Genomic DNA, 27881 nt, shown 5'->3' on the forward strand with positions numbered 1-27881 from the left:
GGTCCAGACTCGAGTGATAACTTACCCAGGCCTCTCTGTCTCATTCCTCTCCTCCTCCTTCTCCTTCATCTTCTTCTCCTCCTACCCTTCGTTTTCTTCATCTTCATGTTCTTCTCCGCTTTCTTCTGCTTCTGTGCCGTACAAAGGCGTGCACGTGATCTCTCGTGTCTCTTGGTAGACGCAAACCAAAGGTGGACATTCAAAGCGGAGTGGAGAGCTTCGTTACATATGACATAGTAATTTATTGCGAAAAATATCACCTCAGCCAGGATTCGAATCTGAACCTTCCTACATTCTGTACGGGCGTCTAAACCATTGAGACGTGTAGTGATATTTATTGCAATAAATTTAAGGTGTTAAAGTGAATAAACAATAATAAGATCGACACCAATCTTCTTTAAGTTAACGGTGTATAACCAAATCAGTAACTTCTACTTCACCAGTGAATAATTAACGGAAAAGATTTTTTTATTCGACCTAATTGGCTGTCTCTATTAATTAAAATCTCATGGTCGAAACGACGTGGCGATTATAACTGATCAAAATCAATGGTATTGTCGTGACAATTATAATTAATAAAAATAGCAAGTTAAGTCAAATAAAGAAAATGTTTTTTAATCTTCACTCTTTTTGATAAAGTTAATGATCCTTATAAAAGATTATTTGAATACCATTTTATAACGAATTTAAAATTAAAAATTCCTGCAAAAGAAGCAGTTAATTCTATGAATTTCTCTGTGATGAAACACCGTGCGTAACTCAATATTTTTACTTACCTCGCGTAATCGAAGACATGACACAAGGAAAGTTGTAAGCGGCAAAAATAAAAGTTTCAAGAAAAGTCGGGTTTAAAAAAAATCCTTTTTTACCTATTTGAAATACATACTCCTCATGTTTATCTCGAATTTTACAAATGCTTTCGCAATTGAAACCTTTATATAGTCTTTAGTGGCGCTATCGTGCTTGACATTCAGTGATTTCTTCACCAAAAAGTGACTTTTTGAAGATATCATTACGTCAGCAGCCGTGTTGATGTTAACTCTATGCCTCGTCGTCACCGATTACACTCATCTACCATATATCGACCAGATTGTAAATCCGACGTAACGGTATGTCGCGATATTTCGGGGGTGGGACATTTGGCAGCTGCCATTGGCGACCAAGCAGATGTCTAATTTCTGGGTGAACCTCTTCGTGCGAAAACAAAGTTGGACCGCTGTCGACGTTAATTCTCGAGGTGTCGCGCCGTCGATCGTTAACACGATCGTTATCGGCAACGATCAACGTCAATGACGATTCTCTCGCGGTACAATGGCGTTACGGTCGTGGACACCGTTAACAACGATGATAAATACAGTATCGTAAATGCGCGAGAGCTGAATTACAGGATCATACGTCTCGCGGTATTATTTATAGAAAGATATGCGCGACGATAATGGCTGCTGGCGTGCGGCCAGTGCCTCTGCGATTTTAGTATCGCGCACAGAGCGCGGCGATTAATATCAATTTTATACTTTACTACTCGTCGTCGTTTATATGTCACCGATCGATCACGCGACTACCTTGTAATCGCTTGCCTCTTGCATTATACCGTCGACGAATCTCCGCGTTACGTAGCGCAAACCTTTTACGAGAGAGAGAGAGAGAGAGAGAGAGTTTTGCCAATGAAACGCGGAACGTCCGCGTCGCGCGGAAATCAGATGGCTCTCATGAATGAGAGTCGAGCTACGGGATCAGCGCAAACTCGGTCCCACTATATTTGCGATATATCGTCCTCGTATCATCACGCTTCGCATACATCGTTGCAATTCGGTCAAGAATGCTGTTTTGATGATGTGATACCGAAATACAACCCGACAAACAGCCTCGCCGAGCGGCGTTGCAAATTCTCCGGCTCCCAAGTGGCGCGAGTCCAATTTTCGCGTTGCAGGAAAACGGCAGAAAAATGTAACGATAATTCTTATTTGAAAATCCTCTTGATATCCCACTTTGGGACCTACAAATCCTCTGTATTCGGTGTGTTTACGTAAAACGCCGGTGTCGAGAATAATTTTCCAAGAAACTTTTACATTTTATTATAGAAATACTAAAATAAACTTACATCACTTGACAGTTAATAGACTTATCAAGCATGATTTATTTTATAACATTTTTTATGAAAAATTTATATAACGGATTTTGCGCGCGTCATCGGGATATCAATCCGGATAGCAGAGATTAGAAAACTTGTCACCTAGCTTGCCGACACGTTACAACACATCTCGCTCCGCTGCCTAACAGTCTGCGGAGACGCTCGTGGATCCTCGCGCAAGTTGAACGTCCAACTTCCCTTTGCGGTATTAGCTGCTTGCGCGTCTGTCAACGACAGATTCCTCGGTGAATTCGGAATCCATTTTTCCCGGGGAGAAGTTTAACGGAGCGCTCGGGCTGCATATCTCGCACGTACGATATAAACTTACGGTGTCACTTCTACCGGGCGACTTTCCGAGACGAAGAACTTGGTCGCGACGGCCGACTCTCTGGCGTCTAAAATTACTGGCAGCCGAAGACGTTGCACATCCGCGAAAGTCGACGCGGTCCGGTGAGCCGTGCGAAACGAGTCTACGCGCTAATACGGTCCCTATTTTTGGGCGTCGTCGTCGTTGTCGTCGTCGTTTGTCGTCGTCGTCGTCTTCGTCGTCGGCATCGGCGTCGGCATCGGCATCGGCGTCGGCGTCATGACGGAGATGACTTTCGAAAGCGCAAGAAAAGAAGCAAACGAGAAAATGTCGCTGCTCTCTCTGACCTTGCACCCGAGGATTATTCGGAATTGGCAAAGTTTACTTGAATGAACAGATAGAGTAAGGTGGGGCTATTTGAATTAGTTAAAGAAAAAATCGGGTAAAAAATTGTCAAGATAAAATCAAAAAGGCCCTCCCTATTCTGAAAATTGAAAAGCTCTTCCCCGTCTTGAAAATTTTGCTATCCGATTTTTCTTTTTCTCTCTGATCCAAATAGCCCCTCCTTACCCTATAGTATAAGTTATAATCCCGAAATTTGATAAATGAAATAATGAGGCAAAGTGCATCTTTCAACCAAAAATAATATTCAGGGATATTTTTTTCTTCTTTCCAAAATGAAAAGTATGCAAAATTCTTTTGCGGCTAACATAACATTGACGTAGCTATTAATATCTTTGTAAATTATGTTGAACGCGAATGTATATAATAGCAAACAATATTATTATTACTTTTTTATTATAATTTTTAAATAATGTTATTTTAATTTTGACCCGAGAAGTAAAATGAATATTGAAATCTTACATAATCTTCCGCTCTTGAAATTCATCTTTTGAGTGAAAATCTTATCCCGCGCGCTAATTTCGACTTTATCAGAATTTTAATCCAAAACTTATTAATTAACGTGTCTAACGTGGGACCGGATAAGTTGTGAAGAGAATGACGTCTGATCGAATTTATTCCGAGGGGAAAATTTACTTTAAATTTTTGTCAAGGAACCACTAGACACTTGATACATCCTCGTATCTATCGCCGGAGCAATTTAATGATTTTAGCATGCGGCACATGGCGGAGAATAATTAAAGAGAACGTCGTTTCCTTCGTTCTACGGGAGGAGGAGGAAGACGGGGGAGCTTTTCCTTAGCGGAGGCGCCGCAGCCCCCGCCGCTCTCGTGTATCGGGTTACGAGTTCGTCGTTGAAAATAGCCTTTACTTGCGTACTAATGGCGAAGACTCGAAGTAACCCCAACTGAGATACACGGCGCAGGTCGAAAGCCGCGCACACTCTCTCTCTTTCCCCCTCTCTCTCTCTCTCTGTCTCTCGGAAGAGAGTTGTCGGTTGGATCTCGCGCTAATGAAAGAAAACCGCGGGGAAACCTCGGGAAAAAGAAACGACCGCGAGTTGCGGCCTCGCTAATTATCGTTAACTTAGTACAGGAAAAAGATGAAACATCATCCTGCCTGGAGTGACGTAGTCTTCCTCGATTTTTCGCGGTTCCGCCACGGTGTTTTCGACGTCCAAGGAGAAAGCGCATTCTGGAGATCGAACATACACGCGAGTAATTTACATGCCGAATTCGATACATCCTCTTTTCTTACGTCTGCAGAAAGATGATACACACATATACACACCCCGCGTCTCTCTCTCTCTCTCTCTCTCTTTTCTTCCATCCCATCGAGTACATACACCCCTCGCTCTCTTTCTCTCTGCAATCTCTCTCGTTGCAATTTCATTCTCATGGCATTGAAACAGCCGCCGGCGCTTCTTCGCGAATAGACAAGAAGATGGCGATAGCGCGAGGTACCTAGGAGATTCCCGATGCCGTTGGAATTCTATGCACGGCCGGGAGGATGGTATTTACTTACATCGAATCATGCCCCGAAATTACTTTTACCCCCTTTGGATACGCCACGAACGTTTCACTTGCAATCTCTCAAGCCCGCAAGAATCCGCTTGTTACTAGACCGAACGCATCCAGGCTTCTCCAGAATTATTTTCAAGTGTCTAGACGTTATTTAGGAAATTCTTGACTTCTTACATCAATAGCCGAAAGAGCTGTACATGTATTGCTGGAATACAGGCAGCGCTCTTTTCCAATATCCGGATTATATCTACGAAACTTTTGACTTTTGCGATTAAAGAAACATCCAATGATATTGGAATAACCTCATGATTTTTTTGAAAAAAAAAAATTACGAAGTTCTGAGATAGCTGAGTCTTATTTGCGACTTTTTATATTTCTGATATTTGTGACCAAACAAATCTTCGGTGATCGTAGAAAATGTCGTATAAAGATTTTTTCTTTATCAGAATTGAGAATAAATAAGTTATCGTTATTTCAAAATGTTTTTCGCATTGTTAAAGATATACAATTCTAAGTACATCAAATGGGGCTTCTTGTTTTTCGCGTATAGTGAGACGTTTCTTACACATCACAATCCTTTGATTCCTTTAGAGAATCCTCACGAAATACTTTTCGCTCGTGAGAGAGACGATCGTGCAATTTTTTAAGAGGATTTATATTGTCATCGAAATCTAATGTACTTCTTTCCTTGAAACTATCATTTCCACGCGACAGATATCTTAAAACAACGACAGCTCGCGTCTTCTGTTGTGAGAAAAGTCAAGAAAGTTTCACTGTTTATTTGTTAGGTTGGAGACATAAATGAGTCTCGGTTTCGATTCCGACGAAGAAAAAGCCCTTTCAAAATACTTCAGAAAATACTTTCTGGCTCACGTCATGTGGATTTTTTGGAACTTCCTATATATGCGGGAAGAAGCGGAAGCTGCGACAGGAAGTTGGCGAAACGCGAGAGAGGAAAACATAAAGGGCCCGAAGGAAGCCACTTTTCAGGCGTCTAGGAAATCCGAATAAGAAACCTAGAAGCCAACCCCCGGTCATGGGGGCGGAACGTGCTCGCTTTTTGTCTCGTGACAAATCTGTGTAACTTTATTCGAGAGCGTCGCAAGAGAAGTTAATGCTGTTTGTCTCGCGGTAGCTCGGGGGAACGCGCGAATTGCGCGACCAAAAAGTTTGCGAAACACCGAAAACAGGGTGAACTACCTGACGTGCCCCGCTTTGCCGCCGGAAGCGGACCAAGAATGGACGTTTCTTTATTACGTCCTCGACGATCCTTGTTTGTATTTTCTGACCCTTTTTATTCTCATGCTACAATATTTTCAACTATTGATAAAGATGTATCTATAATTTTTCTCGCTTTTTTAATCGTACATTAATAATATACTTCCATTTATATTTTGCGAAATTTATTAAATTCTGAAACTTATAAAAAGGGATATGTATTATTACATTCAAATCTGTGTTCATGATGATATTATAGAAACAAAAAAGGAAGTCATTTTTGGGGGAGCTGTATGCTTTTTATATTCGTGACTTCACATAATAACTTTCGAGGAACTAAATGGTTAATAGGGGTTAATAGGGGATGGATTGATTGACTGAGCAAAATAAAGCATTCACGCTAACAACGACCTATGCGAAGTTACAGGTATATATGTACGAGCAAAAAACGGGCGTTTATGCGGATAAACTCTCGAGTGTGCATTGTGCCACGGAATTTGATATCGTCGGATGGATATAAACCTTTTTTTTTTTTAACGGCACTTTCGCGTTCATCCTTTTGTGGACGCGATCCAGATCGGCATTTGTGCCAGAATATGCGTATTCGAAAATATTTATCGTTAGAAACACCGAATTAGACGGAATTACATGATTTTAATTACGGTGGATGCATGTGATAAAATTGTAATAAAATTTAATTTGATGTTAGGTAATTCATTATGTGCGCGCTGAGAAGAGACAGGCTCTGTTTGTCGCAATTAATTACTCGTAGTAATTAATTACTTGTAGTAATTAATTCTTAAGTAATTACGACGAAAACATGCCAAAATTCTTTCATATCTATATAATAAAATTCGTCGCAGAGCTCAGCAAACGTATCCGTCTCTTTTCTCATTTTCTTTTCTATAACTTCTGGAGCTTCGCCAAAGCGCGAGAAACCGGAAGAGTTGCTCAAACTAATGACAAGAGCGATTCAAAACACCGGATTATTATAGCCATTAAGAGTCCGATCGCAGCCTCCCTGTCGCTTTTACTTCGGGGAGACACGGGGGCGAGCGCTTTGAAACTCTGCACGAGTATCCGAGACAGCAATTTGATGATGCAGTAAAATTTCCGCGCACTACGAATTTAAGGCGAACATTAATGGGCGTATTAATTAAGAACGCATTAATTCCGATATCACTGGAAAACTTTGCGCATATCTATATGCGATCTCGCGTATTTTTTTTATGCGCTGCTACCAGGAAGAGACTCATTTTAAGGTCTACTTAATACGTTCGTTATTAGTTCATTTAAAAAAAAAACGTGCATGAGAGATTACTTCTCATAAACTGCAATATAAAACCGCAATTAATTGAATAGTTTTTACTTCAAATAAAAAATTATTCTCTCACAAATAATAGCACAAATTTTAATTTTAACATTCGCTATTTTAACATAACGTTGTCGCAAAATAACGCGAACCGGCATATGTCAAAAAACTTCTAAATGTATTAATACGCAAAGTATGACAGAAGACATCCCGCATCTCGCCGTTTGAATATTATACTTTTTCGTATCAATGTCATCATAAAAAAAATCACGTCCACGCGCTTATAGCTGGCGGAAAAAGACAAGATATAAATTTACGAGAGGAATGCGGGCCGTGATTTTGCCATCTCGCATGCCACGACGCGGGAAAGAATTATTGCGAAACGATAAGGGACAAAAAAGAGACTTGGATGCTCTCCCAGCTCGTATAACTGCACGGTGACGTAAGTCTTTAACGATGGTGATCGTGCGGAAAATTCTTTTGTGTCCGCAGGACACGCTGTCACTATTAACGATCATCGACCGTCATCTCAGGGAGGACAATGAACCGAATTAATTAACGCTAAACTAATTATCAAGTTTCACAAAGGCGATTTAACGTATCGTGTTTTAAAAGCGTTTGACACGCAACTTCACGCTTTCAGTGCCGTTGAGGAAGGATTGAAATAACGTGTCGAAAATGACGACAGATTCATTCGTAATCGAGTCCGACGGGCGAATCGCGAACTTACGAGGACACGGGCGCGAGAGACGTAAACAGCCTCCAGCAGACGGGATATGTTTCAGAGCCAAAATATCTCTTCCTCCGCACCTACCTAAGGCCGACCGACTAAAGACGGATAGACGTGTTTTCGTCGGAGGAATTGAATAAGCAAAATAAACGGGACGGAATTCATTCAGGAAAAACGCGGCGTCGCCGACATCACCATCCGTCGTACTTCATGCCGGAATCATTTTCATTCCTCGTACTCTTCCTTCTTCGCACCCCCGCCCCCCTCTTTTTCGGCTGAAAACTTCTCACTCTCGATTCGGACATATACATTTTCCTAGCGGCAAACAGAATTGCTCAATATTAGCGGTCGATCGGTATACATTTCGCGAGGATGCAGATAATTTCTATATAATAACGAATTTAAATGTGATTAATGTAGATGCTGGACGTTATACCCAAATATAGAATTGGCAACAAGAATTGTGAATCGATTATCTATAAACTGTAGATCATTATATGTTTATATAGACATTCTAGATCTCTTATGACATGAACAATTTATAAATTACTAAAAAATTATCGAATTATATTATATATTAAAATGATTAAAAAACGATAATTGCAATATAGCGTTACAGTGTAAGTGTTTTTATTTTTAACAAATGCATACGCGAAAAAGCCGTTTAGCGCAATATGATTTGAACATTATTGTAAAGATTAATAACACAACACGTTCTCTCTCTAAGGTAGAGAGAGAGAGAAAATTTTTTTAGTAATAACACGCTGCAACGTTGCATTTTGAAAATAAAGAGATTACGGATACAGTTTGGCAATTTTACCGAAAATCGAGTATCCCTGTTATGAGTGCTTTTACAAGAGGACAGAAAATCATGATTAAAGAGATTTATTCGTTGCCAATTTATTCGTTTATTCGACCAGAAATACCATTTAAATGTGGCTACAGCTAATGGAGGTGTTTAAACTCTTTCACAGTTTGTTAAGCTCTCTTTTTGCACCGCAAAAATTACATTTTCATGAGAATATGAGGATACTACCAGGTGCTTGCTTTATGTACATAGTTAAAGAGTTTAACGTTTACGCGTGTCGACGCGAAATATGGAATTCGGATAAAGATTAATTTTGATCGTAATTATGTATGAAGAAAATAAAGCTAATAGCGGTAACGTATTAATTTGCACTACGTAATGAACGATGTTAATAACGATAGTACTAATAATATTCGCGGTAAGATAAACAACATTCGTTAATAATTACAATATGAAAATACTACGGACGGTAAGATGATCGTAATACTTAAGTATGTTATGCCCGTCGACAATTGTCGTACTCGGCATAACATGTCATATATAATGGAACTTTGGCACAAAGATATAAATAAATACACTTCAAAAGCAATTAGCAAAGAGAGTAATTATCAAATTACTGTAAAAGTATTATTTAGAAAATGTTAAAGATAAATACGATAATGCTATAAGTTAAAAAGCGCTAATGAAAGACTATAGAATCAAAAGATTAAAAAAGTCTTCTAATTGCACTCATTAAATTACGATTTCGAGATGTTTAGCGTTGGTTCCCAGCTATGGCCCCGTCAATCCTTCGATCGTAATAAAATTTATATATTTGGGAATTTAATTTTCCGCTTCGACAGGCATCCCCGTGGAAGTCCTCTAGAGCCATCCGTGGGCATGGGAAATGAGCTCGCCGCCCTTCCCTCCCAGCCCGAATTAAAATAGCCGACGAGTGCGGCTATCACGGGTGACCTACCCCGTGGTGCACCTGCGACTCGTCTGGCGGTGCCATCACCGTCATATTTTATGCCAAAGTCATTTCCATCGCCGCGGAAAAGTTCCACCCGCCCCGCCCGTCCCCCGCGCCTTTTGCAATAACTTTTAAAGGAACTCAGAATTAATATATTTTTTTCAGGAAGACCTTGGTGCTTTCTCAACCGCTATCGCTCTCTTTCTCTCTTTCTCCCTTACCCCCCTCTCCCCCCTCCTTTTCTTTTCTCGGCTAGGTATTGAACGCATAAATTACACGACTTTACCGAACGCGATCGAAGTATTTTCTTCCTTTTCTTTTCGTTCTTTTTTTTGTGAGTTTTTTTCCTTTTCTTTTCTCCCACGTAAGTTCTCTTTTGTCATGAAATTTTTTTTAGTATTGCGCTTTGTGTATGCGATTATTGTTCTGCTCTTTCTTACGTCAGTACTCTATCTTTCAGTTCATCTTTATACTTAATGCAAGGTTTCTCGTTTTAGTACACGAACCGCGATCTACTCACTGCATAATATATTTGTATAAGTTAGTTTACACATCGTTACATTTACACTCTGTATGTAATTTCTTATGGCAAAAGCGCGCCTAAGGAAATAATACACTTTAAAATAAGTTTAATTTAATAATTCTATTATTAATATATCTCTAATTCTATTATTTATATCGTTGCATAAATAATAATAATTCTGTCAGATATTTCCAGAATTAATAAAAATTAATGTATTGTTATTATATAGTAGCTAGCAATTAGCATTATATTACAATTCAAACAAATTCATTATTAATAGTTATTGATTGATTAATTTGTTATTAATTGCTATTAGAAATTGTTTTACTACGAAAGATATGTTGTATAAAAGACATTCGTTTCACCACTGCAAATCGCGAGATTCAATCGTTATCGTTTTCATTCCTTATATCGCGACACCTTTCTTTTTTTCCCTCTCGCTAGCATTTTTGTTCTTCGATCGCAACGCCGTCCATTCTGGCACCAACCCGGAACGTTCCAACCCCGCGACGTCCAAACTTTACGGATAGAATTAGTTGGTAGTTGTGATTTAGTTTTGGTTCGATTACCTGCCTCTCGGTGCTCGAAGTCCCTCCCCCCCGTTTCAACCCCCGCGGGGTCGCCGACTAATCCTTTCATAGGTACTATCCTCGGAGAATTTCAATTTTCATCACGGCGGCGGCTGCGAGATTTCGTTAACCCTTAGCCCTTCCAAGATAAGCCAATTCACATATACAAATTTAGCAAACGACTTTCATTTAGATAATGACTTTCAAACATAATATCTTTCTTTCAGTAGAAAAGAAATAGTTTTCAATTAGCATGCAAAAAATAAGAAAAAATATTAAGTTAAATTTACAGTTTAATTTATACAGCTGTTGTATATTTTGTCAAATCTTTTTGTTACAAAAAATGTAACATTGCATATTAAAGTAATAATGGCACTGTATAATGTTGTGTATAAAGTAATAAAGAAAGAAACTAGGCTAGAAATTGCATTGCGAGGCAATCTAAGACGTAAGTCAAATATAAACACGTGAGAAAAACGCGTAAATTCTGACATTCGTTTCTCTAACTTTTCGCGGAGACTTTACTTGGTTTGTTAGTATTTACGGGAATGCTCTATTCGGGACACCTCGCGCGAAAGAATCGGAAAATGCCCGTCGAAAGAACAACGTCACGAAGTGGCAGCTTCGGCAACGAGGCCGGGGGAAAAATACGGAGGAAAAGCGCTCCCAGTAAGGGAGAAACGAAATTAGAAGGACGCGGAAGCACTTTGAGAAGTTCCTCGCTTAATCCGGATCTAACTTCCGGTATTCGGTACTCACGGCAAATTCCAATTTTCGTCGGACACTTTGCCGATGAAGTTTCGCGAGACGACGCGGCGCGGCGTGGAAGAAAACTCCCGCGCGCAGGAGATTTCGATTTTTCTCCCGTGAGTTCCCTTTGGTTTTAATCCCGCCGCATAAAAGGAGAAATAAAGCGAAAAGAATGAAAAAAAAAAAGCGAGAACGTGACGGGTCGAAGTATTAAGAAGAGGTGGAGGAGGAGGGGGCCGACGGTATCGGGGGCACCGGCTCTTTCGCTGGGTGCGCCAACTCCGATGGAGGCGCCCGGAAATTGCGTCACGGTAGCGACCAACGTTTCTCATGGTTTCTGCATATTAGAGCGCGTCCATCCTCTCCCCCCCCCCCCCCCGCACGATATCGTCCCGTCACCCACGAACGGACATCGCCGATTCGAACTGGCCGTGCGTTCCTTCCTGATTCACCGAATCGGCTGAATTCGCCGAATTTAAACTCAGAGACCCGATACAGAGGCTGTATGATGAAAGCTTATATAATCACGCGATGATTAGAGCGTCTGTGGAATTTCTTGAGATAATTTACTCTTAGAATTCGTGATTCTCTTCGCAGTCTTTCATTATTACGTGTCTTTGCAATTGGACCTCGAATTAGAGTTCCATTAACATATAAAGGCCCGCACGAGATTATATAATCAAACGTGACGTTCTAATCGAAATGAAATGAAGTGAATCAAGCACTGTGTACTTGCATTTGAATTCGTTTTGCGGAAGTATTTGTTGCAGGATGAGAAAACGAATTCAGAAAAAGTATAGAGTGCAAATTTTCATTGTTTATTTTATATTGTCTTTTTCTTTGACGAAGAGAGAAAAGAATCTGCTGTCGTCGAATATTAGAAACTAATTTATCTCACGCACGATCGACGGACGGGAAGGGCGCGGCGCGAAAATCGGAGCTCTAGTTTATTGCGCAAAGTTTTTGATCGAATCGGATGTCGCGCGAATGACTGAAAGAAAATCCGAATACTTCGGAGCCATCAGCTGAGGAGTGCCGCCGTCGCGTCGGGGCGGGCAAACGAAAGGGAAGATAAATGGAATTCCGCCGGAATTCCGCGAGGCTGCGGCGGATAAATGTTTTAGGGACTGGAGGCCCTCGTGGTTTCTCAGTAATCCGTCGGTGAATGCCACGGGAAGACTCTCGCCGAGAAAGATCGCAGCTTCCGATTTTATCTTAGCGCTAAATGAACGCGAGTGAGCCATTATCCTATTGCGATCGGAGGTGCAATCGGTTGAAAGAATCGCACTTCTGATATATAGTACAATGATTGTCGCATTTCAATAATGTTTTTTTTTTTTATATCTTCAAATCAGGAAGGAATATTTAGATATTTTATTTCTGAAGTATTGTCGTGAATAATAATTTATTTATGGAAAAGCTAATGGAAAATCACGATAAGTTGTAAGGAATAAAATATAATGTTACGAACACATAGTAAGATAACAAGGTACAAGAAGCAATTAATTGGAAGGCAAATGGAGCTCAATAAAAGGACTAAAGAATAAAACAAGAGAGTAATTTCTTATTTATCGAGAAACTTAAAAGACATTCTTCTAATATTGCGATTAATTGAAATACAATATAAGCAATAAACGCATGTCTGATAATATGCATATTCTGTCAAATAAAAGGCACGTGCACATCTTTTGGAAATAAATTTGAGACGAAAAAGGACAAAGAGACAGCTTATGCAATAAAACTTGCACTTCATTCTCCTTTTATATTTCTATTCTGCGTTTCGCACATTATACTTTCATTATATTCTAGTCTACTTCCTAATACTCGATTTCCTCTCTAATTATACATATCTATCGCTAGAACGTACTTGACCAATGACATTGCATTTTCGTAGGCTATTAATCCGCTGATAATTCCCCTTCCCTTCCTTCCTGAGTCGGACACGAAACAATCCCGCGTTTCGACAATGATAAGCGGAATTATTTCCCGCCGCGGCTCGCTCGACTCACTGTGGCCGCTCTCGAGATCATCCTCTCTATATCTCTTTCTCTCTCTCTCGCTTTCTGCATTTGGCCTCAAAATCCTCTCGATATCACTCGCGACGGACGGACGGAGGAATCGCAGCTGCGAGAATTCGCGACGGCAACGACGACGGTGGCGGCGGGCAACGAATACTGAAATAATCGCGAGTCCGCGCTATATTTAGCGAAGCGTTGCGTGCGGACGGAATGATTCCGCGTGCGATCTCGCGCGCCTTTAGCTCATCCCGACGACGAGCTTCCATTCCGCGATCGACACGACGAGGAATTACGCGGTATCGATCGTCAGCGATCCGACGATGACGACAACGAAGAAGCGTCCGGTCCGTTTCTCCCTTCCCCCCCTCGGGTCAACCGCTCGTGCTCTCATTGTCATTTTGCACACGCTCGTGTCAATTATATTTAGCGTGTCACCGCGTGATCTCTCACTGACTCACTGCACGTCGCGGATCGGAACACGGGAGACGGCCGGCGCGAGCCTCTCGTCGGATCGGACATTCGCAGCTCCCATGCAGCTCGGGAGGAACAGAGGCACGCGTGTGTGTCGTTTGGGGCCCGCCGTGACATCGGGTTCTCGGTAGACTCTGCCGACCGCGATGATGCCACGGCCGTCGCTGACTCACTAAATGCCCGATATATGCGTGCGCGAATCGCGCGCGCGAAGCGCGAAGCGAGTCCGACTCGCGTCTCGCTCGTGAACGTGATCAACAGTTTTATATCCGGAGATTTTATTTCAAGTCTCTTCAAACTCCGTTAAATTACGCCTGATTTGTCTCCAATCTGTCAAGATTAATCTGCTAATACACGTCTGAGATTTGCCAAAATAGAAAATATTGAAAAATAAAGCTGAAAGAAAATCCAACAGAGAATTTTTAAGCTTGTGTTAAAATAAGGCATTGACGAAATTAAATTCACGAAGAGGTCAATAGCAGAAAGAGAACACACACGTTTTTTACACGTGCAAATGCAGCGTATATCTTATATACTCGTATATACGCAACAATCTATAATCTTGAAATTAAATTACATTGTTAAACGAGGAAAACTTGCTTAAATGAATCTTTTTATATAGTTCAATCAAGAAAAAAAATTAAAATGAAAAGTTGAAATTTTTATAAGAAGATTATAGATTGTTAAGCTCTTCTTTTTTTTGTATCAAGAAAATCCGGTGCGAATCGATGTTTCGCCCTCAGATCATCTTCGTTTATAATCTCTGAGCTACCGAATGACGTCGGTGTCTCTAATCCCGACACGATACGTCAATAAATGGTGATTTGAAGTCGTAATGATCAGCCGCGAACTGGTGTGTCAGCGTAACAATATTAAGTAGTACGTCGGGAGTGCCTAACGACGGTTCATTGATGCCAATAAAGGAATAGAGACGTCGACGACGGACAAAAGTCCTCGTCGACGAGCGACGGGAAATTAATCGCGGTAATAATATCGCGCGTCGCACGATATACGCCGCCTAAAGTGAGGCGGGAGTATTTATGCGGGTCCGGGCCCGCGACGATTGCGACGAGTTTCGTCTTTGAGTGCCGTACGAAATGCGACAGGATGATATTAAACTCGGAGACTGACAGGAGAACGCAATAACCAGAGCGTCGCTCGCTCGCGCTCGCTCATTTCTATTTATTACATCGCGTGAGGCTGCCGTTGTAATTGCGATAATTATCGGCGACCTTAAATCAACGTCGCGACGCCTTTCATTCATGTACGAGATCCTACGCAAAACTCAACGCGAATTTTGAATGGAGGACAATAAATTCCCTCGGGCGACGTGTTAGAACTAAACAGGAAAACACAAAAGTCAAAATTTATATCTTTGTATCTTTCTAGCCAATATTTTGTAATTTGGTATACTTATTGTTCATATATATATGTGCATACCGCAATAGATATCATTTGATTTTAAAATACATATCATTTTATGTATCTTATTGTCTTAGATCGATTAAGACTCATTAAGATGTAATTACCCGTTATGAGAGTGGATTAATTATTGCATCTAAAAGTGATCGAAATGATATCTATTATTCAAGATACAGATACATATATTTTTTTTAATTGCTTTAGAAGCAACGCTAGTGAACCAGGCGACCTTAATCGCCACATTATTCCTATCGTTTCGCTCGTAATTATTTCAGCAAGCCGTGAAAATTGAGGCGGGAAGGAAAAAAAAAGAGCCGCGGTACAACGAGAGAGGAATAAAATCAACGGGGGAACCGGTCAACGACGCAATAAAATCGCGCGCGCGTCGTCGATGCCGGGCACGAGTACGTACCCGGACATAATTGGCAAAGTAATCGATTTATGGTTATTAACGCGGTAACGGTAACACTCGCGATCATTTGCATATTCATGACAGGGAGAGTCGGCTGTGACTCGCGGCCGCTATCGCTGCTGCTGCCTGCCGCCGCGGGTCGAGGTGCCGCAATCGCACTTGGATGCAAAACGCGCATCCCTTAGACCGCATTAATGAAAAACGACGCCGCTTACGCGCCATAAAAATTTGATGGTCTCCCACGGAGCGAGACAACGACGGTCGACATCTATATAACAGCATCACGAATTTAACGCGGATATTATTACTCCCGTACGACTCCCGCAAGCACATTATAATACAATCGATATATGTAGACAATAATTTTTTACGGATCATTTTACTTTAACGCTAAGAATAAAATAAATATACGTGATTAGGATTATTAGTCACAAATTTTGACCATTAAATCAAGATTCATGCTTCGCTGATTTTTCTTCTCGTATAGCATTCTTCATAATTTGATTTGTCATGAAAAAAAATATATCTTTTTATTTATTTATTTATTTTTTTAAGTAACTGTTACTTGTACTCTACAACAACACAGAAATATTATGAGCCTATTTACTAAAATTTCCGCAAACTCCTGCAGTCGGATTTCTGATTCCGCGAAACTATCGTGACACATAACTGACGAGGCATCTCTCTAAAAGATGGGAAAGAGAACGCGGGATGGCCTCTCCTGAGCCGTTTGCGAGATATTTCGAAACATATGCAGGAATCACATGTGTGATGAGATACACACGTCTATCCCCCTCATACCACAGCAATGGCAACCGCCTCGAAGAGGTCCCCTCGACGAATGCCCTAAGAAACAGCTGTCCCTGTCTCTCTTCGCCACCTTACCATGGGGTCCCATCTCTACCATATCGAATAGTTAGAAATATACGCCAGATACACGGAAGTGTATCGTCTAATAAGAAAACTTGGAATAATGTTGTAAAGATGCAAGCAAACGAAAATTAATGTATCATATATTCTCGAAAAATTTCTTTTGTGGTGTATATTGATGTATTGATATCAAAATATGTTAAAATATAATTAGTTAAAAATAATCATAAAAGATAATAAAATTGAGCAGTCTATAAGAAAAAGAGGATAATAATAGAACATGCATTGTATACAAATGAAATAATCATATAAATTAGAACAAAATACGTTGCAGAAAATAGAAAACATGTGCATCTTTATGTTTTATTCAGAACGTTTCTAGAGAGACGTGGAAATTAATTAGGGCAACTCGTTACAAGATAATTTGAGCTAAAATTGCGAGTGTGGCGGGAAATGGATTTTCCGCTTTGAGGATGCAATCGCGGCTTTTTGTCTTAATGCCTCGCATCTCGTTTAATTTCAGTGCGATGCGGGTGCTGCTGTCGAAATTGCCGCGACCCTGGATCGTCGACGAGAAGAAAGATGACGGTTACACTGCCCTTCATTTGGCTGCCCTTAACAATCACGTGGAGGTTGCGGAACAATTGGCACGCGCCGGAAAAGCTGATCTGGATCTGCAGAACGTGAATCTGCAAACCGCTCTGCATCTGGCGGTCGAGCGACAACACACGCAAATCGTCCGGGTACGGATTATTGTCTATTTTTTTGTTACTGTATTATTTCGCGAATACCTGCGAAAACCGTTCGCTCCAATTTCGACGCTTTCAATTTGGAACATTTTTGTAAAAAAAATTGTGGTATTTAATGGTAATCAAATTTATAATAAACAGTAGAATAAATTTTTTTCAATCGACATCTGCTAATGGATAATTCGAGTCGTTGTTCTTTCCCCGGACGAGGATCGATAGTTCATTTTACGATAATTTGTCCGATCGCAGCTGTTAGTTCGCGAAGGCGCGAATCTGAATGTCGCCGATAAGGATGGAGACACGCCTCTGCACGAGGCCCTTCGACATCACACGCTGTCGCAATTGCGGCAGCTGCAGGACGTGCAGGACGTAGGACGGCTGCTGATGGGTCTGGGCACTCAGGGCCAGGACAAGAAGAGCAGCTCCTTCATCGCATGCTTCCTCGCGGCGCACGGCGCCGATCTGGAACTCAAGAACAAAAAGGGCCAGACACCTTTGGACCTTTGCCCGGATCCGAATCTCTGCAAGACTCTCACCACCTGTCACAAGGATAAGGAGTCGTTAGTACCTATTTGGGAGAGGAGAGGAGCGCTTTCGAGCCTCTTTGCCCCTTAACTTCAAACTGGATTTTATAAGAACGCCCCCATTTATTAAAAAATGTTGAACATAATAACCGAGATATAGACCCTTTTTTTCAAGATTTTTTTTTCAAGATTTTGCTCAACATAATAATCTGTTAGTGGAATTTGTAGGAATTTATCTTTCGCAAAAACTTTGATTTATTTAATACGATTTAATAAGAGAGAATAAAAGATTTGATCGCGAAGAATTAAAACGCGAATTCGTACAATTGATTGCCTCGTTACGTGCTCCACGTCTAATTCCCTGTGCAATTACACCATACATCGCCGTATCTCTTAGGATAATAATATTCGGTAACGTGTAGCTACCCTTTCCAGGCACGACATCGACGAACTCCCTGTCCCATCGGCGACGATCGACGAGTGTCTCGTATGCTCCGATGGCAAACGAGAGATGCTGTTCAGTCCCTGTGGGCACGTTGCTTGTTGTAACGTCTGTGCGCCGAGGGTGAAGAAATGTCTGATTTGTCGTGAAAATGTTCTTTCTCGAGTAAAGGTAAAATATTGACGCTATTATTGTATTTTCCTATTATTAGAATGTAATATATAATGCCATTTTTACTTTCAAAACTTATTTTTTAGTAACTAATTTTATATTAATATTAGATTTATAAAGTCCCTGTCAATTGTGTTTTAATAATGTCCTTAATAATAACAATTCTTCTCCTTTTCGACGGTTGTATGAATTTGTTTATAGAAAATGAACTTTTCTCTGTGAGAGAAAAATCAATTTTATCTTTATACATTTCCAGTGGCCTTAATTTAATCTTCTGTAAAGCCGCTGAAATTTTAGTCGCGCAATAAGTTACTCCTTTCATCGATATGACTCGATACGCTGTCACTTCGTAGACCAACGATTGTTGACCGAATAGTCCCGTTCTGTCCTGGAATAGATCCTCGAAACTCTAAACGCGCATTCTACCCACCTCTCCTGCCTTGGCGCAATAATGGTCGTTTGTTCCCAGATCGAAGAATGCGTGGTGTGTTCGGATCGCAAGGCGGGCGTGCTGTTCCGCCCGTGCGGACACATGTGCGCCTGCGAGAGCTGTGCGGCCCTGATGAAGAAGTGCGTGCAATGCCGGTCCCAGATACAGCACATGGTACCGCTCTCGGTCTGCTGCGGCGGCGGCGGTGATGTCACCTACGTGAAGGGGTGCAACACCTCAGGTATCAACGTCCCGCTTCGCACAGCCTCTCCTCGCCTATCCTCGCATCTATCTAATCGCACGGAATATATTGAACTGCTCCCACATAACGATTAGATAGCTTCACCTCTAATCTCGCTTGGAATAAACACGGACTATTCTCAAACCGTATCTGCACGGTTCACGCGTGCATTTTCTGCTTTCCAATAATTAAGATAATGAACGGGATCGAAGGGTGAATCGGATTGAAAAATCGCCTTTAACCCGCGAACGACCTGATTTCTTTTTTCTTTTTGCATGAACTGTCACGCGGAGTGATTATTACACCTCAATTAAAAGTTATTGTTATTAATTACATATTGTATATTTTTTATTGTTCTATAACTTATTAGTATTTGAAGGCAATAGGTTTACTTAAATTAAAATATTTTGAAAAAAGTAAAGAGGAACGAAAAAAATATTAAAAAACGAAAACATTAAAATTGTGGCGTGAGGTTTATTTTTTCGATACTGGTGGTAAAAATCACCAGGCGCACGTTCCCGGGTTAAAACGTGGTCGTAAAAGTAGCTAACACACGTATATCTCTGATACTCTTCGAATTATTAATGTAAAAAGTATTTCAAAAATTATGAAATATGTCTAATTTTTCTACATTTACTGACAACCCATAATGCAAACTTTTTGATGTAATCTATTGCATAACCGTTTTGTATATTAATTCCGATGTTTTCCCTAGTTAAAATATTTATTTTGCTATTGATATAACGTTAATTATATTGCGAGTAAAAATATGAATTGTGATAAGTAAATAAAAGCATCGCTTAGCGATGCTACCGTACCGTTGTCGGGGAATTGGCGAGACTTTTCTTCTTTTTTTTTAACCAACTATTATGTTTCGAAGGAACAATATCCGAAGTCAAGGCGGATCCCGAAGAAGAGCCGACGCCCTCGAACAACACTGGGGCTGTGGAAGCTCTCCTAATGAACAACGGCAGCCGAGATACTTCCCACAGCGACATACAAAAACTACAGCAGCAATTGCAGGACATCAAGGAGCAGGTACGTGTCCCTTCCGCGTCTCGCTTCGTTATGCGCCGCTTTAATGAAACGAATAATTTAATTTGTGTCGAAGAAAGAAGTCCGCACCGCGCTCCGTACAATTACCTCTCGCTCTCGAAAAACCGGAATACGTTTTCTCGGGCTGTATTTCAAGCCTTCTTGTCGCGAGTGCCGCAACAACTTCAACCGTGGCGCTTCCTAGTTTTTACTTCATTAGTTTCAAGAAAGATTCAAGAACTTAGATCATAAATGAATTAGAATTCGATTAGAAGAAATTAATTTTGTTTTATTCGACTTCGAGCGGGATTTCAAGAAAATCTAAACTTTCTAAAAGATACAGATTTAATGTTATAAATAAAAGATACGTGACAAAAATCGGAAACTCCTGGAAACCATTCGAGTGTAATAGCGAAGCTTGAATAAACTGATCTGCTCATGACGGGCTACTGAATTCGGAACACCGTGCAGAATAATTTACGAAAGTCCTATTCTCTTATTGTTGCAGACCATGTGCCCGGTTTGTCTGGACCGTCTGAAAAACATGATCTTCCTGTGCGGACATGGTACTTGCCAAATGTGCGGCGACCGGATGTCGGAGTGTCCAATATGTCGCAAGGCGGTAGACAAACGCATTCTACTCTACTAAAAATAAAAGACTGTCACCGGCCGCATTGCGCGCTTAAGTTTTTCCGAGAGGACGATTGTATGACGGACGAATTATAATCCACGACGATCCACGACACTTCGCGAGAGAAAATGTTTCCTCTTGCGTCCCGTTTATTTCTGACAGCATCATGCCAAGTTGAATCGCAAAGTAACGTTGTTTTAAAAAAAAAATCATGATATTCAATGGCGTAACATTGAAGAATAGTGAAGATATTAAATGTCTCTCTTCTCTCGAGCTGCGGTTTATAGATAAAAATGTAAACTGATTGATAAACGATCGCGATAAGTATAAGTACGCACAATTATTATTTATTATTCACATCTCTAATAAGAGAAACTCGTTGCATGATAGATAATGTATTATGCTGTTGAAGTTGCGTTTATATGTAGCCGTACGGCTATTAATACGTAGGTGTAACATATTTCCAATAAGCTTCCTACAAAAACCTTTATTTACCATTTATAAATACTGTCGTCTTTCTGCATTGATAAAAAATTCAGAAAATGCTCAGTAGACGTTAAAAAGTTCTTCCGAATATCATTAGAAATAATAATTTTATATCCATCTTGAATAATTCTCACATAGATTGCCAAAATTAATAATAAGTATAAAAATATTGCATTTTAATCGTTTGATTTTTCAAAGTATACAAATAAAAGAAGAAATATAATAAGATGATTTATCGTTGTTGAGTAGCTATTATAATCTACTAATATACGTGATGTTACATAAATTGTTAAAAATATTTTCAATACAATGCAGTGACGGATCTACATCTACAGCGGCAAAGTAACGAAGCTATATATATGTTCAATTTCTTTTCTCAACTTTATAATTGATATATTAATTATATATTTGAACGTAATAATTATATTAATTGACATGAAACTTATATTGATCATATTTTTGAAGTTTTAATATTTCAAAGATAAATGACTTTTAATATATAAGTTTATATTAATAAAATTGTTTATATCAATTTTGACAGTAATGAATATATATACATACATACACATATACGAAAGATATATACATAAGATATACATATGCATATATCCTCCTCCATCTGTTTCCCTCCTCATCCCATTTTACCTCCTTCCCATCTATCCATATTCTCCTATTAGTCAGGATCGCTGACCTTCCTTTCAGTCTTTCCTCTCTTGCCTTTACTACCAGCTTGTGCCAGCTTAACTCCTTCAATTCCTTCCTGACTTCCTTTCCTTCTCGTCTTATTCCCTCAATAATTCCTTGCCCTATCTCTCTTAGTTCCTTCGCGATTTCCTTAGCCCACTCAGCCTCCTCCATCCTCTGTCCTTCCCTCGGCATCCTTTCCTTTTTGTCGCTTTATGAAAAATTCTGCAAGCGCTTTTTAAGGCGCGCTCACAGTATCACATTTAGTATTAAACGATTAATCTGTATTACAGATCGGTTATAATGGCACCGAAAAGAGAACGCAGCAAGTTGTGGAATTATTTCGAGGAATTGAAATCTTTGCTGGTAAAGTGCGTAGTTTGTAAAATGGAAATTTATACGCCTCATCCATCAAACAGCACAGCAATAACGATAGGACACTTAAATAGACATAAAATATTTCTCAATAATGACACTTTCACTTACCTGACGACTTGAGGAAATATTACTCGGAGTTCCTGGGATGTAAGGCAAAATGTTATGATTGTTATGATGCGTTACATTTTGCCTTACGTCCCAGGAACTCCGGGAATGGACGACAATAGTAAAGATGGGGAGTGAAGAGGATAAGTCTATGAGATACGTATATATATGTATATGTGTATAATTTTATATTTATAGAATGGATCTTTTTTCAGAAATAGTAGCTTTAACTTTAAAAAGTGTAGATTTGTCACTGATCCTATCGTATACCTATGTCTTATGAAGCTATAAAGACAATTATCCTCTTTTCTTTTTTTATGTCAGTTTTGATGCATTTCTTGTATATATTTCATGTAAGCGCTTTTGCTTATAAATAATTGCCGAATGTGAATGAGTGAGTTTTATGTTATTTGATTCTCAGTTTGTAGTCAAGTACTTGATGATTAGCTCAATTTCAAAAATTATTTATATTGGCATATATCACGACGCTCGATAAGATGTAATTTTAGACGAAAAATATGAACTAATGAATATATAAAATAGTATGATTTATATTTGAAAGCCATTCCTATTTTGACAGTATTTCTAATACTTATTTTATTACTGTCTTTCTCGAGGTTTATTTCAATATATATCACTATATAATCATCAATATACAATGCGAATTATATGATATTATAAATAATATAAATAAAATTGTGACAACAGTCTGAGCTGCGATAATCATGTCGCAAATATGTCCCATACAAGGGACAGGGAAGATTATATCATCGCATTATCATTGATTGCTTCGATGTATTTTATCTAGTATAATGAAATAAAGGAATTTTGTATATACAAATTCGCCGTACGAATTCCTTTATTAAATGTCATTCGATAGAATTATAATTGAATTGTATGATAGTATGATAAATTAATTATTGCTCGAACTAAAAATAAGTGTAAGAGACAAGATATACGAAAAATTATTTATTTTCATCGAGGATTTGAATTTCATATACATAGAGCCACATTTATGTTGATAATCGAATGTACATATCTCTGCTCACCTGCTTTCTTGAGTCTACGGATAACATACTCAGCTAGAAATCCACAAAGGAAGTATAGAATTTACACGCGCGATATATGGACATCTATTCCAGTCTCGTACCATTATTTATCCCTAAATCTGAAGACTGCACTGCGTCTTCCGTTAAAAGGATTCTCCCATTTTATTTTATGAACAATTCGTATAAAAGACTATCTCATGCATTCGCACAACACTTTCGCAACGCTAACGGCACTTACGTTGTCAAAATTAGACCGAATGCAGTGACGAGCCAACATGGAGATCTATCTCGTAAAGAAAATCGACCGAGTATATAAAACATAAGAGTATTCGCTTATGAAGAAGAGAAAGAAGATGTGCATTTATATGTAAATATATAGAACGATAAAAAAAAACCGCGTTTCCGTTTCCACGTACACGGGCGTTGCTAAATAATTTACTATGACCAGGCGCTAAGACATGTGTGCGTAAGCATATATATCTCAGTAATATTATTATATTAAATATTTTAATTACATTAATTTAATAGCTTTCTAATTGTTTTCTGCTTCGTTATTGATATTTAGTCGATTACGACATTCGAAGCTGTCGCAAAATTGCAAGACAGATTATATATTTATTTTTTTTTAATTTTTCTCTTTTGCGATGTGATCAGGTTACATTATCATCGATTAGATTAGAGCTAAATTTTACCTCTTCGCAATCCATCTTACCATTATATTACGATCGCTCCCATTATAACGAGTGGGCTACAAGATACTTCAGATTTGTGTTTGAATTCTGTCTAATGGCAACGAAGCTTCCGATTATCATCTTCATTGTATCAATGGATCGCGAAGAAAAAGCGCGCTATCTTTAACATTCAGACGACGAGTTCAGGTTGGGTGGTGAAAGTTTCTTGGTCCGAGTAAGACGATCTAACTCCGCTGCTGCGTCATTACACATCGTTGCCTTGTCCACCGGTGTAGCATCTGACAAGTATGAAATGTCTCTTTCAGTACATTTTTATTATAAGTAGAAGTTATTATTATACATACCAAGTTTCATGGGACTTGTTCCTACGCTACCCGGCGCTCCCGGTGAACCGGGCTGCACTCCAGTCTTCTTGTAGAGAAGAGAATTGAAGAAATTAGCTAAGACACCCTCCCCGGACGGTGTCGCGCCGCTACCCTTGGGATCCAGTTTTTTGTTCGGTGACGCGACCTATTCGCAAAATCATTAGTGTCTGTCCATTGTTGAGAAAAGGAGTTTTACTACTCGTAATGGACAGATCATACCACATAGATTAGAACATGCTTTCAAATGTTAACTGCAATAACCACACGAGATGACGGCTGGAATTGAAATTACGTGGAGTGTTAAACGACACATGTACAGTGGACTATCGGGAATTTTTGTACATGATTTATCGCCATGATTTATAGGCTTTAGGATACTGTATGTTAAATGGAATAAATGACTTTGCATGATAAGACACTTTTGTCACTATGTTAATGAACTGCAACTACATTGTCATTCTATAAAATGAATTCATTAGATACATTAAGCAGGTTTTCTAAAAGGCGCGTAAGCTAGTAACGAAGGACAAAAATACATTTACTCTAACATCAAATAAATGGATCTGTACAAATGAACGAAACAGTTACGTGATAATTATGTATAATGAATGAAATAACTGGCACAAATGTATATCAGTTTACAGACTTGATAGTTCCGTATGTAAAAGATGAGATTAATGAATCACTCGCACGATTTTATAGTTGCAATGATAAAATTAGTGACAATGCTGTGGTTCTTTGATTTGACACGCAACATGAAGAGCATGCTCCATTTGTAAATGGTATAACCTGTATAACTGGTCCAGGGCTTGCCTGATTCCGAGTCGTTGGAGAACGAGTAGGGTCTTTCAAGCCCGACAGAGCTGCTTGCTGCCGCGCGAGAAAAGCTTGCTCATCTTCCGCCTGAACCTCCATTTCTCTAGCAACGCACTATATCAATAATATTAACAGATAAAATATTCAGCTAGTACATTCGCATCATGTCAGAAAAGTTGTATATATTAGGAGCGCAAAACAGTAATACGAAGCGGTACGATAGCATACTTTTCGATTCGTTCCTGGCTGTGCGATAACATCGCGATAGTAATCGTTTGCCTTCATGGATTGTAAATTCTCGTGCAAAATACTAATCTTCTTCATGTTATCCCAACCAGCAGGTCTGCAAATAATGCGCAATGCAAATAATTTTAACATATGCACGCATGAAGAAAAGAAAAATTTGTTTTAGTCGCGTCAATCAGATGTTCTTACATAAGTACTGCATCCTTTTCGACGACCAATGCCGGTGTTCTGAACGGTAAAGAGTAAATTCTATGCGTTAAATATTTATAAAGCAAATCACAGTTCTTGTCTTCCTTTGCCGATGTGTAGAAGAGACCCGCGCCGTATTGTAAGCAAAACCGCCTGATCCATTGTTGCATGAAGTCGAAGTGCTCGTCTCTGTGAACAAAAAGGAAATGCGAGATTAACGTTTGTTAATAATTTGCATTGCCACGAATTTTTCACTCGATACTCACTTATAATCCTGTTCCTTTTCAAGAGTGGACATATAATCAGTTTTCGTTATGACTACGACGACGTCTAGGCCTAAATTGGTTGTAAGTACTCCTTCCGGTAAGGGTAAGCCTTCGGCGGTGTCGTCGTCCAGATTACGACTTGTACGTCGCAAAGGACTTCCAGGATCAAGTTCATCTCCTGGTTCTGTATAGTCTTGCCACTTCTTAATATCTAGCGAAATAAAATTTACGTAACAATGTCATGTTTCTCAAGAAGCTTGACATTTACTTTCTACTGGCAAAAACACACATTGCAAATATTAGTCTTAACTTCAATCATTAAAAATGAAAAAAGCGAGAAATAATCAAAGTGATGAGCGAGTTTTACATTATTAATGGCGTTTACAAGCAATGGTATAGCACTACATATTACATCCGTTTTATTCTACTTACTAAGCTGCCTGCATCGTTGCCTAGTATCATTATCTAAAGGTAATTTGTCAATGTGATCGCCTAACAATGCCGCCCACGATTGAAGCTGATCGAGAATGGCCCATGGCGTGGTCATGGCAGCGACTAACATAACAAGCGTATGTGGAAACCTCTCTTTGTTCAGAGCATATCTCAGAAGATTTGCGTGACCCGGGTCTCCATCTAGAACCCATACGGACAGTCTCGTATGGTCTGCAAAGAAATCAAATATCACATTATTTATCAAAATCAAGCTGTAATCAAGCAATAATCCAAATATCTATCTTAGCAATCATCTAAAGGATTATCTTAATTCCATGCTAACCGTCTCTGTAATCATCTCTCACGTCGATATATGCAAATTCTAGCCCAGAACCTTTCTTCGGGTCCTCTACACCTTGTAGTTTAGCTATAAGCGTAGTTTTCCCGCTCTCATTGTCACCTAAAAAAATATGTATCCTATTTCTACAAAAATCAACTATAAGAGAAACGTAACGTTTACCAAATTATTGCTGTGTATTATATTTGCCGTTAATAATTTGTCGAAAGAGACAGATACGTTCCTTTATACAACGTGCTCCAAATGTATGAGCACAACTTGAACGCAGATAGCATGCAGAATGCATCTTTGTCGATATAACCTTACGCGCTTCGACAAAATGCCACACGCGAATAAAGGAAATAATCGCGACGAGAGGACGGATTTGTCTCCTACGAGCGAGAGGCACGAATATGACGACAAAGCGCTTTTTTCTGCCGATGACACACGCGTCAAGCAACGGAATAGCTACTTAATATGCGTGCTACATTCGCGAGCGGTCGGAGACCCGTGCGAGTATTTTACCTAGAACGAGGACATTTTTGTTCGACGGCAGCTTGTTGTTACCGCTGTTTTGCACTTCCGCCAGGATAGACGACCTGCAAAGCATACGATAAATGTCGAGTGAGGCACGATCGAGTCAAACGCGTAATTTTTCTCACGCAGCAAAGATGTGTCACGCGAAGCGCGGAGGGCATCTCATGCTCGCTCTCTTTCTCTCAAAAACGAAACGGCCCTTTCGCGGCGTGATCTCAATGTATACGGTTAACGTCGCGCGGGCTACGGCACGTACCACAAGTTGTCCTTATTCTCGATGTCCTCTTTCTTTTTTGTCTGAAAGCCATTGCTCTGCACCATCGTATCAACCATCGTCGCTGCCATTATCATCCATTTGACAGGCACAATGATATCGATTGCAAGTTGCAAGCGCGCGAGCGGCGGCGCGGGTGTGGTGGAGTCGCGAGTTGCGAGGTTGAGCGTATCGCATTTCGATTCCGATTCGACCGGCGCCGAGTAAATCGACCTCGGCGATTGTCGAAGCGCGCGTTTGAAATTGCAGACACGCCGCGAGATCTAATCCCGTGAGATTAAAAAAAAAAACTTATGATGTGCGCTACATGCGTTACTTTATTCTACCTAGTGGTTAATTCTATACAATGTTTGATAATATCATAATATCATAATTTTAATAACA

The 27881-nt window shown here is 39.8% G+C and overlaps 2 protein-coding genes and 1 long non-coding RNA gene across 4 annotated transcripts in view; 1 reads left to right on the top strand and 2 right to left on the bottom strand.

The window, feature by feature from the left end:
* The window catches only part of Mib1 (mind bomb 1), a 355660-nt gene extending 332525 nt beyond the window's left edge, over positions 1-23135 (top strand). The window contains exons 10-15 of the mRNA XM_071697844.1: positions 16942-17161; positions 17417-17727; positions 18127-18304; positions 18774-18975; positions 19856-20013; positions 20519-23135. Coding sequence (XP_071553945.1) covers positions 16942-17161; positions 17417-17727; positions 18127-18304; positions 18774-18975; positions 19856-20013; positions 20519-20659 — 1210 coding nt within the window. The 3' untranslated portion in view covers positions 20660-23135. The remainder of the gene's footprint in view (positions 1-16941; positions 17162-17416; positions 17728-18126; positions 18305-18773; positions 18976-19855; positions 20014-20518) is intronic.
* On the bottom strand, positions 2060-2603 carry LOC139767885 (uncharacterized). Its single transcript, XR_011717237.1, has 2 exons — positions 2460-2603; positions 2060-2355 (listed from the first exon to the last, which is right to left on the bottom strand). It is a non-coding gene; the product is annotated as an uncharacterized lncRNA (long non-coding RNA).
* A 113-nt stretch (positions 23136-23248) lies between the features above and the next one.
* Dlic (dynein light intermediate chain) lies at positions 23249-27638 on the bottom strand. Of its 2 annotated transcripts, none has more exons than XM_071697850.1 (10): positions 27480-27638; positions 27212-27285; positions 26693-26809; positions 26350-26580; positions 25918-26128; positions 25652-25840; positions 25445-25559; positions 25214-25330; positions 24380-24545; positions 23249-24313 (listed from the first exon to the last, which is right to left on the bottom strand). In XM_071697850.1, exons 1-10 carry the CDS (start codon positions 27572-27574, stop codon positions 24198-24200), a joined length of 1431 nt encoding a protein of 476 aa, XP_071553951.1. In that variant the 5' UTR covers positions 27575-27638; the 3' UTR covers positions 23249-24197. The 2 variants fall into 2 exon arrangements, with proteins under 2 accessions (XP_071553951.1, XP_071553950.1); XM_071697849.1 differs by having other exon boundaries at positions 25190-25330.
* Between the last annotated feature and the right edge of the window lie 243 nt (positions 27639-27881).

This window comes from Temnothorax nylanderi, unplaced genomic scaffold (genome assembly GCF_030848795.1).
Source record: "Temnothorax nylanderi isolate EJ_2023f unplaced genomic scaffold, tnyl_v1.0 TNYL_tig0013_pilon, whole genome shotgun sequence".
Taxonomy (NCBI): domain Eukaryota; kingdom Metazoa; phylum Arthropoda; class Insecta; order Hymenoptera; family Formicidae; genus Temnothorax; species Temnothorax nylanderi.